We start from the raw sequence: 18,917 nt of genomic DNA, 5'->3' as shown, positions 1-18,917 counted from the left end.
TCCTGCAAAAGTACATTTCTATGAAGCAAGTTGATTTAATATGCACTGACTTTTGTACAGTAAATTTTTAATGAAGTGGCTGTTTTTGCTTGGGCTTACCAAAAGGTCAGTTAAAAAGAAAGTCTGTGAATCTCTTCAGTCACATCCACCATAATGGTCTCATGTAACTGATAGGCTGATGAAGTCTGACAAGTTGACTAAGAGAGCTGGGAAATCATAGCAGATACTACAAGCAATCATTATGACTACTAGGAGCTGAGACAGAGGGGAAGTCATCAAAAATCTTTTATGTAGTCAAATATGTGTATTCCAGAAAAAAAATACTTGTTTTAGAACAGAACTTTGATACTATGGGCTTAGAGCATTTCCTCCATCCCAAGATACTGTAAGTTAGGGTTTAGCAGAAATAATCCATCCTGGTTTGCATTTCAGGGAGGCAGTTTACACTTCCAGTGAATCTGGAAAACGGCTGGATCCAAATGTTACATCTAAGGGTTACAGGCTGCTGATAGCACAGAAGGGAGGAAGTCAGCCTGGGTTTCTCCTGTCATCCAGTAGAAAGGTTCTATTCACATATATGCTGATTTGTTCCTCAAAGTTGTTGGGTGAGGAGACAGCAGCACTCTTTTCTGCTTTTGTATCATGTTAATATAATGTTCAATTTTTCCCTGAACCACAGAGGTTGTATTTTGGTCCAGTACTTGATTTTAAATCCTTTTCTCTAGCTTTTGTCCTGGCAAAGGTTAGGGCTTTGTACAGGTGGTGGAATTAAATTCCCTGCATGGTTTTACTGAACTTTGTTTTCTGAAGTAATTTTTTAAAGTAATTCCCAAGAATAAATCAATGAAGTTGGGTAAGAATATTTTATTCTCCTATACCTTTGTTGCAAGCTAGTTTTTATTGAACTGGTTTTATTAGCTGTCTGCATATCCATGTCTTCAGATTCAATAATTTCACATTTTATATCTGGCATGAAAGTATTATTTGCAGGTGTCCTTTAAATTATAAATCAAAATTAATGTGGTAGAAAGATGTGTAAATGCCATTTGAACAATATTAACAGAAAACTTGAACATACATATTTATACATAAAAATGGAACTATGCTGTGCACTTGCTGGTTTTGGCTTGATCACCTTCAAGTAATTGTTCAGTCTTCTACAGGTTTCTCAAAACAAGCTACTTAAAGGATGCTTTTTTTTTAGAATTCTTCCTTGACATGACTGTCCTTGTATCACCCAGCCCATTTGTAGCATGCCTTGTATCTTTTTTTGTTTTGTACTTGCTCATTCTTAAAACTTCTCTTTCAAGTTATTTCTTATGCAAAATGGTGAGCATTAGAACATTACAACATTCAGCAACTCATTTTCTTTTTATCCTTTTCAGACGAAACATTCTTGCTTCTTTCATTTCATTAAGTATTGTCCAGTGATCGTACAGTAAGCTGTTAAAATAGCTTGTAAGACTTCAAGAGCAGCGACAAGTGACTGCACCAAGTTAATGGTGAAGCTAACATATTTTCTAGTATTTTATAAATTATTAAATATTCGCAGTATGTAAAAAAAGAGTATTTTTTTAAATCTTACTTTGAGAGGCAAACAGTAAGGGACATGTGACCTGTGCAATTGAAGTTTGCTTCAGGGTATTTAAGATATTTCATTTGTGGGGTGTTTTTTTCAATTGTGTGCTGAAGTTTTAGTTTTTACTTTTGTAATACTAGAAGTAGATTTAATTCACTGTTACAGTACATGAATTAAAGATACCTTTTTACTTTGAAGTATAACAAATCCTGTTTTCTAAGTGCTCTTAGATCAGCAGGAGGAACTTTCCTTGCAGCTAATGAGCTTACAGATATGACAGTTCCTGAAGATTTATATAATTAAAGCTGTCTTTTCTTTCAAACATAATCACTTTCCTGCTTTTCTGTTAGTATTCCAGACAAGAAATATTTTGGTAATTCAGTACAATTTACTAATTTCTTATTTTATGGTGTTGTAAAGATTTATATTGCATTTATCCAGGCTGCTGTTTTACTTGATTGACTCTAATTTACAAAGACCTTACAGGTAATAGTGTATTGAGTTTTTCATATTGTAATAACACTATAAAGCTGCGGATTTTCCTTTCTCTAAAAGACATTAACCCATCACAGCTTTACAAGTAACGTATTCATTTTCTCTTTTTTGAAACTTTTTAGTTTTTTTCCATAGATAATTAATTTCACTTCAAAATAAAAAAAGCTAGGAACCAAATTGAAAATGTGAAGTTTAAACTATATTAATGAAAAATAGGACACCTCCACCTAAAACACTTAAAATCATTAGGATAGCATGAGAGACAAATATTAATATATATGCTGTAAGCATTCTATATGTCATAAAGAGAGGGGTTTTTTTCTTATTAGAGAGTTTCTAAGTCAGTGGCAAATTTCTCAGTACTATTAAATAATATATTCATGCTATACATTGCTTGGGTTTTTGTTTTGATTTGGGTCACAAATTCACAGGCTCTTATTTTCAGGCTGTCAGGATTGTTTTTGTTTGGGTTGCTTTTTCTATGCTTTCAGAAAGCATTGCACACTTCATGAGTTACTCCATACTCTTATAGTCTATCAGCACCAAAATCAATAGATGGTTTCACTATCTTGCAGATGACACAGATTTCTCAGTTCCTATAGCAGACTTACAGTGTGAAATAGACTCAGTGCAGAAGCTGAAAGCAGGGTTTGAGAGAACAAAGAACCGCCCTCTGTAAAAGACTGGGCTCACAACCATTTAAGGAACCTTGAAGATGCGTAAGTCCATGGGACCTGATGAGGTACTTGCATGGGTCCTGAGGGAACTGGCCAAGGAAGTGGGTAAGCCACTGTCCATCATATTTCAGAATTCATGGCAGTCTGGAGATGTTCCCACTGATTGGAAAAGAGGAAACATAACTTTCATATTTAGAAAGGCAAATAAGGAAGACCCAGGGAACTACAATCTGTTGACTCTTGCCTGAGTGCCTGGCAGAATAATGGAGCTGATCCATCTGGAAACTAGGCTAAAGGACATGGAAAATAATGAAGTGTTTGGTGACAAACAACATGGTTTCACTAAAAGCAAATCATGCCTGAAAAATTTGGTGGCCACCTATGATGGAGGTTACAGCAGTGGTGGATGAGGGAAGGACGAAAGATGTCATCTATGTGGTCTTTTCAAAGCATTTGACTGCTGTCCTGCACAACATTCTTATCTGGAGTGGAAAGACCTGGATTTCATAGATAGACCAGTCAGTGGATAGAAAATTGGCTCAATGGTCACACTGAGAGAGATGCAGTCCATGGCTCAAGATCCGTGTGGAGACCAGTGAGTGATGAGTGGTGTTCCTCAGGGAACTGGTATTGGGACTGGCATTATTTAACATCTTTGTCAGTGACATGCACAGTGGGATCAAGTGCACCCTCAGCAACTTTGCCAGCAACATTAAGCTCTGTGATGCAGTTGACAGTGGAGGGAAGGGATACTATCCAGAGGAACCTGGACAAGCTTGGGAGGTGGGCCTTTTGAAGTTCAACAAGGCCAAGTACAAGGTCCTGAACCTGGGTCAGGGTAATCCCAACCACAAGGTGTAAGCTGAGCTGCATCAAAAGAGGTGTGGTGGGCAGGTCAAGGGAGGTGGTTCTGCCATTCTACTCTGCTCTTGTGAGACCCCACCTGGAATTCTGTGTCCAGCTCTGGGGCCTCCAACATAAGAACATGGACCTGTTGGAATGAGTCCAGAGGTGGACCATGACGATCATCAGAGGGCTGGAGTACCTCTGTTTGTGAAGACAGGCTGAGGGTTGGGGATGTTCAGCCTGGAGGAGAGAAGGTTCCAGAGAGACTTTTACTGCACCTTCCTCTACCTAAAGAGATCTCCAGCAAGAGAGTTGGAGAGGGAATTTTGACAAGTGCGTGTAGTGACAGGACAAGGAGGAATGGCCTTAAGCTGAAAGGGGGCAGGTTTAGATTAGACATTAGGAAGAAATTCTTCACAGTGAGGCTTGTGACTCACTGGAACAGATTGCGCAGAGAGGTTGTGGACTCCGCATTCCCAGAGGTGTTAAAGATCAGGCTGGATGGAGCTTTGAGCAACCTGATCTAGTGGAAGGTGTCCCTGCCCATGGCAGGGGTGTTAAAACTAGAAGATCTAAAGTCCTTTCAAAGCCATACTATTCTATGATTCTATGGAATGGTAGCCCATTCAGAAATCTACCTCAAAAAGTGTTTGGAGCTAATAGGGAAACAGTTTTATCTGAGGGTTTTTTTTTTGTTTGAGAATTCCTTTTTTAAAATGCAAAGTTAATTTCCCTTTTTTTAATGTTATGTGTGGGATTTCTCTACCTCAGATGATAGTTTTCAAGAATGATGGCTATGAATTATAATCAGGAGTCTTGGTACCAAACCAGAAGTCCATTTTGAGAAGTCCGCTGACTGGAAAATCACTTTATTCCTTGCAGCTTTGAGAACTTTTAGTTTCTTGTTCTCTAAGCCACTTGGCTGCATATCAAGACACTACCCAAGAAAAGTATCAAATGTATCTTATGCCTTCCTTTATATGGTAAGAAGCCAGTGTATATTTTCCTTAGCTATTGAATACTCTTATAAGTTAGTCTAGAGGCAGCTAAACAAGCTAAGCATTCCTTAAAACAAGTGAAAAAAATGTGTATTTGTTGGTGGAAAAAAAAGCATCTGTATTCTTAAAGACAGAGATAGATTGCTCATAATGATGATTGTATAAATGATGCTCAAAATAGAAAACACAAAATTTTACGGCTTAAGAAATAAACAGTAATAGGTGTTGAGTTCATTTGGCTTTCAAACGAGAAATATTAACTGTAAAGCCTTAAAATAAATACTGAAGTATAGCAAAGTAATGACGAAGAATTCCATATGGAAAAAGAGGATTGAGATACTGCTGTTTAAAAGGAAGAAAAAGTTTTTGAAAGTCATCTCTTTTCTTGCTGTTTGATGTCAAGACTGAGAAAGTACATAATGGTTTTAGTCACTAATTTTGCAATATGGTAGAGTACTAAGCAATAGAGGAAGTTACAAAGTAAATATTTGTCCATTAATGCAGTTCTTAGGTTAGAAGTCTATTTCAAGCTCTAAATTGTGTGGAAGAGATTCTTTCACAAGACTGAAAAAGCTTGTTATTTTGTGGCTACTGTTTTTTTTAATTATTTGAAAAAAAGTTGGCTTTTAACTTTGAAAATCTTAGGCTAAAAATTCGTATCTATTTACAGGAAATGTACCATTTAAGACAAAAATATGCCACTCCAATATTTAAGATAGCATACCAGGAGCATTGGATATTTGAAAAGGGGAATTCAAGGTGATGTGGTTTAAAGTAAACCTTTAAATAGTTCTGCATTTTTGTATTTATTCATGGTTTTTTGCAGTGCTGTCTATACTTGTAATGGATCAACAACTCTTGCTCTATTGGGACACAAGTCCTATATCAGCACACTGCAGATTTGACATATTCTTACATGTTCTAATTTGAACCATTTAATAATAAATTTAACTTACTGAAAATGAGTAGTTAAACACACCTCCTTGTACCTTGTCTTTTATTTTGGGTTTTTTTTTTGGTAAGTGCATTTCATGATATAAAAAATATAGCTTTAAGAGCCAATGGAACATATGCAATACTGTTGTTTTGTAAATAATCTCTTTAATGTTTGTGGCTATAAGTTATGTGCAGAAGTGTTATGTGACAAGTAATTTTGAGTTCTGATTATGCCATGAACTCCTAAAAACTAAGTGAAATACTCTGTTTCTTTAAGGCATAGAAATATATGCATGTTTTACAAGCATTAATTAGCAAATCAAATACCAAGCAAGAGCTTGAATATTTGCACATTTTTACCAAAATAGTGCTTCAGTTTCTAATATGATATTGAAGTATGCCAGTAGTCTGTGCAAGTAGCTTGCTTTCTCTATCATCTTGTGGTGATCCTGTTAAGTGGCGGATCAGGGCCAATACCTGGTGCAGTCCTTGAGCCATGTGTTATTTAAACATGGTGTAGACAGATATGTAAACAGTCCAATATTCAGATAAAGCTGTTCAGTACTTCTAATTTCATACTCAGTCAAGGGGGTATAAATGTCTGGATGTTAATGAAAGTTTTCATTGATGTTTTAAGTGATAATGAGAATAAAGCAAAATTATATACTCTGTAGGGGAAAAATGTAGATATCTACTGAAAGACAAAAAATATCAAATGGGTGATGCAGAAATCAATTGCAAGAGGAACCTTAAAATGGTGGAAAAGGCAATTAAAAAAATGTTGAATGCATTGTGCAGGTGTATAGACACTTGAAGGTAAGAAAGCTTAATCTTAATGAGTAGGAAGGTGCAAAGTGCATTTAGATGGACATGTAGACTTGTGTCTTGCTACCTCTGTACCTTACGGAGTTAAAGTGGCGAGGTTGGGTAGAAGACTGATAAAAGTGACCACTTTTAAATTTTTATTTTAAACACTACTAGACTGATCTTCATTGCCCTTCATGCTAATAGTTCATTGTGAATCATTATTAACCACTCTCACTGCATATTCAAAGCAGTTAGTTATTCACAATTATAACCTAAAATATCTGCAAGTGTACAACACACTGCAGTCAGCTCAGCACTTAGTGGTCTGAGTCCCCAAGGAAGCAGGTGAGGAGGCTCAAGAACTCTTCAGCAAGGGAAGCTGCAACTGATGCAAGGGACTTCTTTCTGCTCCCTCTGAATTTCATTTCTTTTATAAGATGGTTTTGTCTCTTGACAGATCTTGGTCCACCACTGTACCATATCACTGTGTGCTGTGCAACGCTGGGGGACCTTGATCCCTCTACTCGGAGCTAGTGCCATATCCTGTTGCTTGGCCATTTTTTCCTGCTTGTGTTAGCAGCTGCTTCTTTCTTTTGGTAGCAGCTCAGTGAGGAATAACTGACAACAGTGAATTGTCATTCAGGTGTTTCTGTCTTCAGCTGTTTCCCATATTTACAAGTTCTGAGCTTAAACCGTACATTATAAAAAGAGATGTGGTGTCAGACTGCATTTCACTCAGGAGGTTCTTGAAGTTTATAACAAGTCCAGCAGGCCAGGGCTCTTGTGGAGGTAGTACAGGGCATAGCTGCTATAAGATCTGAGGCCTATTACTACTGATGATAGTAATATTATTACTGTTGAACTGTGTACAAAAATGCTTCCACATCGTTTAGCAATTACACTACGTTAGTGTGCTCATATTTGAATTGAAAATAGGCGACAAAAATCCTACTTAGCTGCTTTTTTTCATGTGTGCAACTGAAGTCTGGTCTGGCTACAGAAGGGAAAGACTGAATGCTAAAGAGCCAGTGGCAATGTCAGGGCTTTGAGGGAAAAAAGATCTCAAAAAGAGTGTTGTATGCACCTTAGGCACGCACATGCACAAAGAAGAAAGGGGAAAGAAAGGCAAGAAAGCCAAGAAATTGCTATAGAGACAAGGGAAATCATTATTTTGGGAGAAAAAAAGCATAAATACTGTATTTTCAGTGCTGTGTGACACTGAGTGTATCTGAGTAGATCTTATGCTAGTCTTAATGGATATTTCAGATCTTTGCTGGTGTTTGCAGAAACCCTCAATACTTTTCCTCTGTAATATTTCTTTGTTAGTGCTCTAAATCCACCTGAAAATATGGGTGGGGTTTTTCTTGTTCGTTATTGGGCTGCTTTGGGCTATATTTTGTCATTTAATTTCACTTTTAAATGCTGCATTAATAGTATGAGGACAATTTTAGAGAATTATTCAGTAAACTCAATCAGTCCAGTGTGATTTTCACATGGCAAAACCAATAGTATATTTCCAGATTTTTTTTAAATAATATGGTATAATTTTCTCTATCAGGCTAGAGGTCAGTTTGTTACTCTCTCAGAATAAAGGGGCCATAATAGCACAAGGGAAGCAAAGTACCTGTAGGCAAGAGGAAGAGCATCATGATAAGGAGATAGCAACAGCCAAGCAAATTGTCATACAGGATGGGCACGTAAGATTTCTGAAATAACAACTGATGCAAAAAGTAGCAAAAGGTTTGCAGCAATAGAAATGAGAGACCATGTGAGTATTGCTTCACTTTGGAGAATTATTTCTAGTATTTAAGATAAAACAGGTAAAATTTCAAAGCTAGATGAAATATTGTTTTAATTTTAAGCAAGTATAATGATCTGGGGATGGGACAGAGTGGAGCAAAAAGTCTCCACAGAAATTTGTTGAAAGAAAAAAAATCAGAGTGCTGTATTCTCATACTGTAAACACCTGTTTCATATTCTGCATCCTGAGGTAACTGAGATAAAACTAGAAGTTTAGTAAGTACATTTCTTACCAAGTTTGCTGTGGCTGTAGTAATGTCTTACTATAGAGTATTTAAGAAATTGAAAAAAGAGTGATTTGAGCAATTCCATATCTCTTTATCTGACTTTATTGATATGAAAGTTACAGGGGAAAGAATAATCCACAATAGAGGTTAATCAGAGTAGCGTAAAATAAAATTGAATTTATTGCTATCTTTGGTTATTATTTTTTTTCTTTTTTTTCAATCCCATGAAATCTATGTTGACTTCAGTAAAGCACTTGGTATTATGTACAAAGGGAGAATATTCATTAGAATAAAAAGTAGAAGAAACAAAGTACTGTCTTAAAAGGAATGTGGCCAAAAAAATATATATAAAATTGTGGTATTGCACCAATGACTGTATCTGACACAGGGTTAGATAGTTTGCCAGATGAGATGGGTATTGGGTTGTCATCACTGAGTGATCCTGAGGAAGCAGAATAAAAGAAATTAAAATCAATAGCATGAAGTACAAGATCATGCATCTTGATACTGTAATAAGGGCTTTGGCCAAGAAAAAAAGGATATTTTATTGGAAGTTAATCAGATAAGGTATTCCCAGAAGAACTGGAGAAATTGTAATGCAGAAATTAAAGGGCTGGTGAGTCATCACCTGAAATACTGTGCAGAAATATTTGAAAAGAGAAGCAGTTGAAGAGGCTTCCGGAATAATTGTAATATTAGAAAAAACAGATTCAGAAGAGGAAGCCCTAAGAATGAAGTTGTTTTAACCATAAAAAGCAGATGGTGGGAAATCTAATTATTGCTGACAATAGCAGGAGCCATTTTGGAAGAGAGCTTTGGGAGTTTTGGGGGTATGATTGGGTGTAAGTTAGGAGATTGTTTAGGCACACATGCATTGTATTCAGTGAACAGCTTGGTTTTGTGGGCTCTCTAACATTCAAAACCCCAGGGTTTGACTTTGTTTTTTAACTAGCATATGAGTTGTGTACTTCAGTTTGGCTTGGGTTTATTTCTGAATCCTTCCAGGATTAGGGGTTAAAGTTAACGAGTTTTTTTCCCTTTTCTGCCATTCTTCTATATCCCTTCAGATTTTATACCATGCCTTTCAAAGGGACACAATAAAAGGTTGGCAAGTATTTTATATGATCTTTTTTTGGAAGAGCTGATTATATTTAGAGGTTTGATTTTTTTTTTTAATCTGTTTTCACTAAATTGAAAGCTGCAAAGACAACAGTACCAAACTTAATAGCAGCATATTGTGAACTAGCCTTTACTTGAGGCTATCATTAGAAATACAGTCGTAAAGGGAAATATATCTAATAGTTTTACAATGCTAAAAGCAAAGATTTGCTGAAATCTTAAGTTCTAAAACAATTTAAGATCATGACAGAGGAAAAAACCTCTTCAGGGCAAAATACAGATATAAAGATTCTTGATCAAATATGTAAATGTTCAGTGTCAAAAAAACTGAAGTACTAGAGTGAAAAACTGGCTTTTCTGGAAGCAAGAGCTTTAAAATCTCTTGTACAGAACCTATTAATCAGCTCTAGGCACTGAGTTATTTTGCTGGGTTTCTCATCTGGGTAAAATAGTGTAGGTGTTACTCAGCTGCCACCTGCAATTGGTGTAGAGGAGTTTTTGGTGGGTTGGGCTTTTGTATTGTTTTTAAATCTCTGTTACTTGCCAGCTCTCATGATTTTGACATTATGTATATGACTATATGTACTATAGGTATATGTCACACTAATTTATACTATGAACTCTTTATGCAAGATAAATGGTCTTGTGAAGAGTCCTATCAATAATTACATTAGGCGTAAGTTGTTGTAATTGCGTTTCGTAGCAGCTTTCTAAGTAAATCAGTGACTTAAAATGGTGTGTGCCAAACCCTCAGATGCTTCTCATGACAGCAGAAGTATGACTTTCTATTAAAATCCGGTTTGTTTCTGGGACCAGTGAAGACTGAAACTTGTCTTAGTCAATATTGTCAGCTTCTAATTTTAGCTATGCTCCCCAAACAAAGCAGTTTTTTTAATTACTGAAGCCAACTGGCCTAACTGGTGATGATTTGGGTTTACCAATTGCTGAGTGAAAATCTGCAAGTCTAACATACAATTGAGAAACTGTTTTTTGAGTAACCAGAGACTTTCAAAAATGGTGATTATGAGGCAATTTGTCCCATTGCCATGGATCATTTTAGAGTTGTGTTAACCATTCTGCTATGAATGGGATTGTAGTTGCTATGCAGCATTTTACTCTGGTCATTTGGGGTCTCTGTCAGGCTTTTATCAGAGAATTGTGTTTATACTATGTATTTTATATTTTCTCTCACATAACTATTTGGTAGATGAAATTATGGATCCACTACAGATCCTAGTAACATAGGGACACAGACTTTCTCCAAGGAGGTTTTTTTTTTTAAGATGAAGATGAAGGTAACTATACCTTTACAGGTACAGTATATTATGAATTAAATAAATAATTAAAAAGAGAAAAACCCTCATTAGACTAGAATTCCCAGTGTGTTCTTACATCTTTATATATTGCTCCTATCAAACTTAACTAAAGTTGACTTCATAAATAATCAGAATTAAGTTTGAACTCATGGCAATAATATAGATCTAAGATAGAATACATGCTAACAAGTTATCTTCAGATTACTCTGGTCCTGGTCATCTTGATATTTCAATCAGCTATTTGCAGATCAAGCTTTCCACTTTACATGTGTTGCTTCAAATGGATGAAAGTTGTAGTTCTCTTTTCCTGGCAAGAAAATTTGCACTTTTTCTACATCCTTCTGTAAATCCCCGATGTTTCAGCTCCACTCCTTTTTTTTACCTAAGTCCATGTGTTGCTCTCTTGTACCCCTTCAAGTGCTTGGCAAGCACTTTTGCTCTGACAAATTGTTGAGTTTTTTATCACACATAGTGGTAGAGAATTGAGGTTTAGGTTTCATGCATAGGTGTTTAATAGCCCCATTTTCTGTGTTTGAGAATCTTACTTTCTTCATGATCTTCCATACAAATGTTTATATTTTCTGTTCTAACAGAATGAGATGGCAAAAAGCTTTGTGGTTCTTCGAATATGTTGAAAACTTGTCCTTTGGTTAATCAGAAGAGACAGACTGGCATATGTATATCTCAGGTTATTTAAAACGGAGTGTTAATTGCAATGCAAAACCTTGGGCATAAAAACAAATGAAAATACAGCATTCAAACAGCATACATCTAATCAGAATAAGAAATCTGCCTAAGTAAGGGGAGCTGAACGTTGTAGCGTGACCTCCTCATCTTGCATTGTAATTTGTTCAGTGTGCTTTTATTTCAGAATTAACAATGTAGTATGCTGACTTGGGTAAGGTTTTAACTTGTGTATTTTGAAAACTATGGTTTTTGTTTAGTGTGTTAACAGAATGAATGTTGTGTATTTTAGTCTCAGCAGAAAACCTGGAGAAGAGCCTTAAACATATGGAGAGGCAACTTCAGCAGCTTGAGAAGGATTTGCAGACTTTTCCAGTTCCTGAAGATAAGCACGATAAGTTTGTAGCAAAAATGTCAATATCCTTTAGAGCACTCTTAAAAAACAGAACAAAAATCCCTAAGTAGTTTAACTGCATTGCTTTAAATTTTAAATTTCTTTGCATAACTTCTGTCTAGTTTGTAGCGTGTATTTTTGAAAAATATAGCTTGTTTTTCCTCTCAAAAATTAAATACATGAGCAGTCCAATTAAAGGGTTCCTCTGAAGTGGAATGAATGAGGAAAAAAATGCTTACTGTCAGGTTTTACACTGTATATGAATTTCTTAACTTAGTGAAAAGCAGTTATAATAGGAATGTTAAGCACCCTAGTGTTACATGGTATTTTTATGTCAGAGTCTCTTAGAAAAACGTCTGTCACCCTGTGTCTCTTTTTTTTTCTTGTGTATGCATTACCATTGTGAATGTTTTTATACATGGTACCGCAGAACCAGAAAATTTCTGTTATTTCAGAAATGAGATTCATAGCTCATGAAAACTGTTTTCTGGTGTTATTTTTGAAAAAATTCTTTTTCTCATTATTTATTCCAAATCATGCAGCCAACTTTACTGCCTGTCTTTCATAAGAACAGCTAGTGACATGAAGGTAATAATTTAAACAGGAAAAAAAACATTCTTTTAGCAAATGCTGGCCATATATGCTTAGCACCAAGACTAATCTGGAAGCAGAAATATGAGCAGACAGGTTGAAATTTGCTCTGCATGCATGGTTAGGTTGTTACCTAGCTGGAAGACTGCTTTGTTATGTACAGAGGCTGGGGGACTCAGGACACGGTCCTCTTGATTCATCTCATCCTATTGCACAAGACATGGCAAGGGACCCTGAGGCTGAGTGCATGTACTGGTTTTTCCTGTGTTAGGGACAGTTCTGTCTTCATTAGATTCACTGCAACCTAAGAGTTTGCAATTTAGCTTCAGGCCTTCTCTGGCCACTGTGGGTTATCTTAACCTTCCAGTGTTGGTACTAATTTTTTGTAAGGTTGGGTATTTCGTTGTTGAGGTTATTCTATTTATTGTTGGTGGTGATGCCATTTTTTCTCAGCTCAATGTGTTTTTGGGAGATGTATTGCACCACCAGCATGGTGTGTCTACAGTACGAAACGTAAGTTTGGTCCCTGAAGAAACAGATAGCACAACAGGAGAACTAGGATATGGGTCCTGAAGGCAAGAGATCAAATATTGCCAGGAAGGTAGAGGAAAATATATCCATGAGAGCTTTTGGACAATATTGCTAGGACTTAAAAAGTCTGTGTTTTGTTTGGAAAATTATATTTAGTCTAGGAAGTTAGGAATGGGAAGCACTTTTAAAAAGTCTGAACTATGAAAAAGGACAGGCCCTTCTGAATCTGTTAGAATAGAATAGACTATTTCAGTTGGAAGGGACCTACAACAATCATCTACCCAAAATAGTCATGATGCAGGCACTTCAAATACCCTCTTAACTTTTTGCACTTTTTAGCTAAGGACTAGATTTTGAAGGAACAGAGAGTATACAGCTTTCCTTTGACATGTAGTTATGAAAAAGATAAGAAATAAATTAGCAAAATTCAATTGAGAATGAGTGAATCCTCCCAAAATTTAAGAAGGAGAGCAAGAGAAAAGTTGATGAATAAAGATGTACTTATATGCTAATACTAAACATCTAAAATCCAAAAATGATTATGTAGGATGCCTCATTTCCCTTTGTGTTACTGACATTTTGGGCATTTATGAAACTTCCTAGCAGAAATGACTGGAATACTGTGATAAAAGGTTATAAATTGTATTTAAGACAGAGTAAGTAGACAGACCTTGTCAATAAACAGCATAATTTTTTCGGGGATTGAAATTCTATTCCCATATATGAAGACCATTAGAGCACTTTACTGATCACTTAAAAAGGATAGCAATCATCTTAGGAAATGCAAAGGAGGATCTACACTTCGTCTTTTTCAGCCATCTCAAAAGCTCTAATCCTGCCAGAGAAGACATGGATTATCAATGCCTGCCAAGAAGATAAGTCATAGCCATAAAGTTAAATTTGTTCTTTGCATCAGTTTTCTCTAGGGAGAACTTCAGTTGACCCTACTGTGTAATATTTTAAATGGAATAATGATGTTAAATGAAGGAATCAGTAGAATTCTTTTTCTTAATAGAAAATAAATAGCAATAAATGCCCAAGAGTAAACAGTGGTCACAGAACACTTGAAAAAAATTCAAAATTAACTCAAATATAAACTTAATGGACTACAGATTCTTACATGAACTAAGCTAGCTGAAGACACAAAGGAATCATAGAATTGAAGAATCGTAGAATAATTTGGGTTAGATGGAACCTTAAGGATCATCTGTTTTCAACCCCCCTGCTGTGGGCAGGAACAATTTTCACTAGACCAGGTCAAAGCTGAAAAGAAGCCCATAAGTTTTTTAGAAGGGCTACAAGGAGGGTCTACAAGTCATGCTTCTCTACCAAGAAAACTGATGAAGACTAAATACAAAATGAACGTGTATTTATTTGAAATATAATAAAGAGAAACCATCCTTTGCAGGTCTATTGCAGCATGCAGATAAATAAATATAAGAAGTCAGTAGAACATAACTGAATTTCCATCCATGTTTCAACAAGGTGTTTTAACAAAGACTTCTAAGGAAAGAAATTTCTTAGGTTAAAAAGTGGTTTGATTACTTTTTTTTTCTGGATTAATGTCTTTGAAAAAAATCCTGTTGTTAAAGGGAGATACTGGCAGATGCTGACAAAGCAGCAAGTGAACTTCAGTGATTATAGAGTAATAGATCTGAAGAAGAAACACTCTTATTAGAACAATCGGGAACAAATGCAGTTGAGAGCAAGCAGAAAACATAAACAATAAGATACTATAAAAATCAGCAATACTCTTACATCATCAGTTCTTCCATTACCCCAGCTCAAAAAGTGTAGTGTATATCTACTGATGTGGCAGAGAATGGGGGCAATGTGCAGCAATTGGCAATAGGTTATGCATATGGGATATTTTAATAGAGTAATACTCAGATGGTGGAAAATCAAGAAAATTAAGACAATACAGTAAAAATACTTGTAATTTTGTGTCCCCTATGGAAGGAAAGAGAGGAGTATATTCTTTGTGTCCCATGTGAAATACTGTCCAGTTGCTTAAAACATACTAACAGAAATGTTTTCTTGGACAATGGACAATTAAACCGAAGATGTGAATGAATTTCATATAAGGCTGAGATAGGTAGCTAAAGAATGTACATCAGGAACTATTAAGCACAGCAGTCCAGAGTAGCTTTAGCTCAGAAGGACTAACATGCAGAATGCTAGAAACTGAGTACTGCACCACTTGAATTATCATGCTGTATTTGCCAAGTTTCCTTTCCTCCTTGTTTTCCCTAATTGTTGGGTATTGACTGCTGTCAGAAACAGGCAAAATAAATATTTGGTCCTACTTAAAATAAATCAGTACAGGTAAAACCAACTGTTACGATCTGATTAGTGACCTGAGACCATATGCTAAAGTCAATAATACACATTTTATTTAACAGTAAAAGGGGGTGAGGGGGGGGAAGGGAGGGAGATGTAAAGCAGGAGATAGTCCCCACACGTCGATCCAGTGGCATGCTGTTGGTCTTTCTTCGCCCTGGGCTTCTTGGTGGTGGTGTGTCCTGAGGTGGTTCAAAACTTTTCACTATTTTTACATTTTAGCAAACAAAGGAATTAATGCTCATTGGCTACACAGTTCTCTTCCTGTATTGGTTAAATGATTCCTTTGCTTCTAATGCTAGTTAGTCTCGTGCTGTCTTTCTCTTCGAGTCGGTGTGATTCTTGGTTCAGTGGGTTGTGATATTCCCCTGCAAAAAAACTAATTACCTTTTACCCAGTCAGAGCTGATTTCAGCACAGTTGCTGAGTTGGATTTCCTTGTGAACCATAAATTCTGCATTCTTTGTGTCCATTATCAGTGATCCATTTTTCTCCCCCAGCTCTCTTAACCCACCCCTAGGTCTGAGATAATGCTCAGATAATAGTACTGCCTTTATCTTACCTTGAGTTCCTGTCACAATGGCTTAATTTATTAATCCCTAGGAGGCATATCTGGGGAGGGGCATTTTCAGTGGTCACAGCTGCCCATCTGTCACATAACTTGGGGTGATCTTTGTTTGACCAGTGATATGTGTATTTGCAGTTGCTTCTTTCCACAGTTTGCCAGTGGGAATTTTTGTCTGGATGTGTTAACCAGGATGTGCTACCCAGATCTCACCTTTGCCAGGCGTTGGAGTTGGAAACATCTTGTTACTCCCTTCTGTGCTTATCTCATGGCAAAGTCCTTCTGTGGCCTAAAGAGTGTTTGAGACAGGCAGCTGTGCTCTATTAGTCCTTACACCAGCCATACTGTATATTTCATTGTTTTAGACTATTCAAATACAGTATTTTGAATAGTAAATATTATGAACAAAGTAGTTTGCCCTCACCTACTACCTGACCCAGAAGACAGACAGCAATTTCTAAACAGCATAGTTGCATATGGTTTCTAGTCATGTCTGTGAACACACTAATTAAAGCAGCTCACTTTTAGAAAAACAGGAACTTCAATAAATTACGAAGCAGAAAAGGTTTGATGTAAAGGTTAGATAATCCTGCACAGCATGATGAAACCTGGAACTGTCTTTACTTTTATTCCTATGACAAGGAAATCTGAATGGTGCTGATGTCTTGAAAAGCATGCAGCTCATGAAAAGAAACCAGCAGGAAATCTGAAAAAGGAAGGATAGTGCTTTGTTGAAAATAATTTTTCATCCCGAGTACAATTAAGCTCCATGGACAAGCAGGCTATTACATCCTGTTGCTAAATATCACAACCCAAAGCCCCCTAATGAACTGATTAGCATTCTTGTTTCTTTAGGAAGTCAGAGATATGCACAGTTGGTTCACTCTTTTATTGACAAAATCTGTAATTATGAATATTTCTCCTATATATTAGATTGTGTTAATTTGTGAGCCATCATGTGTATGCTAGCTGAAAAGAAATAGTTATTATTGCAATTCTTCTGTTTCCTTTAATTAGGAAAGTCAAAGAATATTGAATTGATATTGATCTAACGTATTAAATCCATCAAGTTAAATGTTCCATAAAAAGCACAGTGAACAAAATACACTTGTATGTTCAAAATAAAAATTTAGTGGGTTTATGGAGAGTATTTAAATTGCATATTAAAACTTTAATTAAGTGATTCAGTCAACATGCTCTTTATCAGTACAACTCCCATCTTGTGATTTTTTAAGCAGCAGCTGAGAAAGTTTGAGCTTAGTGATAAAAGTAGTGTTGATGGTGTTCTTTTACAGAAACTTACGGAACTAATACTTGAGAGACAATCAGTTGATTGCTGCCTTTCAGCTAGGAAAAAAGTTCTTTCTTTTGATCAATTCGCTGTTCCTTTGCTATTTAATTTGATTTGTTGACACTGCAGAAAGGGAAGGAAGAAAAGGGACTTAAATGAGTCAGAGCCTTCACTACCAAGTGAGGTAGAAGAAACCCATTTCAGCTGCAGGGAAGGGGCTACTTACTACCTCCAAACTGTTGGTTACTTAATTGACCTCATAGTTTGAAGTTCCCCCTGTGCAACATAAACTGAATCTGTAAGATGTCCTTGCATCCTAAGGACTTTGAAGATTACAGGACCTGAGCTCTTCAGGTAAAAAAAGGTTGTATGTCTCTCTTTGAGAGAGCATCAAGATGTTTAGTGTGTGGACAGGTAATGAGATAGAGCTTTTGGTAAATTTAATTAAAGTCTACAATTCATTTAGTATCTGGACTTAGGGCATATATTACAGCTAGCACTGGTTTTACTTGTAATATATGATATATACACAGTGAATGCAGCAGCTTTGTGTGATACAAATACCTGCCAATTTGTTTTAGTAGAATAACAGAGATAAGTAGGAGTGAATCAAAGAAAAGGTATTATTTGACAAGTACTCTTCAGAAGGTACTAATTTAAAAATCTAAACATTTCTGTGTGTTTCTTGAATTATTATATTCAGATGCAGAATTTTTCTGTTGAACCTTGCTTATATGTATATAGAAAGAAGTCTCTCTGACATCTATTTTTCAGACAATTGCAACCATTTTCCCAAAATGTGGGAAATCCTTAACAGAGCCCTACGGCATTCACACCACTTGCTCTTAATAGAAAATCATTTGTTCAAATGGTTTGAAGTGACCTCAAAGTCTTTTTGCATCAGTCTTCAAAAGGTTTGCCATGTTTTGTGGAGATTGTTGTCATCTAGTATAGTGGCGGTCTCAGTTCCCTTTTGAAGATTCTGCTGAAAAAGAAGTGGTTAATATTGGGGTCTTTTAAAGAAGAAGTTGAGATTAACATTATTCATTATCTTTTCTAGGGTAATAGCTGCCTTTACTGGGCTCGATATGCTGCACTGTATTAGTATTTTATATACCACAGTATATTAAAATCAGTATAAATTTCAGAGAAGCAATTCACTGTGAAGAGAGCTGCCAGAATACGCAAGACCAAACATACAGCAGTTAGAAATTTTGCCACAGATCTTAAACTTGTCTCAGCTGTGCATTAATTAGCTGAATGATCTGTAGTCCAGTGGTTCCAAAAAGGCAGTCCATGAAGTAAAGCCACTTCAGAAAAAGTTAACAAATACCAAACTTGTTCAGTTCATTTTCTTCCCACCTGTGTTGTAGCTCAGCTGTACTTGTGTCTTCATTCATCCAAAACCAATGAATTGTGTAGTTGATAATGCATATGTATCAACCTGTTCATAATAATTACAGTTGGGATTGCTGTACTCAGTAGTATTCCCTGTTGTTTCCAGTTTAGCTGGAGCTGGCTAACAAAAGCCATATTTAAGGAGAAAAGGAAGAGGAGTTATTAAAAATACCTAAATTGAAGCACAGTCTCAGTAGAATGCCAACATCTTAGGGGTATCCCATAATGCACCAGATGGAAAATAAAAATCTCAGGATTCATTGTGTCTGGCAAAACATCTTGTCAGCGTACTGTACTTTGTGTTTAAAATTATGCATCAGATAT

General features: G+C 36.2%; 1 protein-coding gene across 4 annotated transcripts in view; it reads left to right on the top strand.

The window, feature by feature from the left end:
* The window catches only part of DIAPH3 (diaphanous related formin 3), a 210,197-nt gene that overhangs the window by 110,943 nt on the left and 80,337 nt on the right, over window positions 1-18,917 (top strand). For all 4 annotated transcript variants that reach the window (XM_039568562.1, XM_039568574.1, XM_039568565.1 and 1 more), the window contains one exon: window positions 11,777-11,901. In XM_039568562.1, coding sequence (XP_039424496.1) covers window positions 11,777-11,901 — 125 coding nt within the window. The remainder of the gene's footprint in view (window positions 1-11,776; window positions 11,902-18,917) is intronic.

Source organism: Corvus cornix, chromosome 1, assembly GCF_000738735.6.
Source record: "Corvus cornix cornix isolate S_Up_H32 chromosome 1, ASM73873v5, whole genome shotgun sequence".
Taxonomy (NCBI): Eukaryota; Metazoa; Chordata; class Aves; order Passeriformes; family Corvidae; genus Corvus; species Corvus cornix.
Note: the sequence above shows the minus strand (reverse complement) of the source record. Positions and strands in the feature narration are given on the sequence as shown.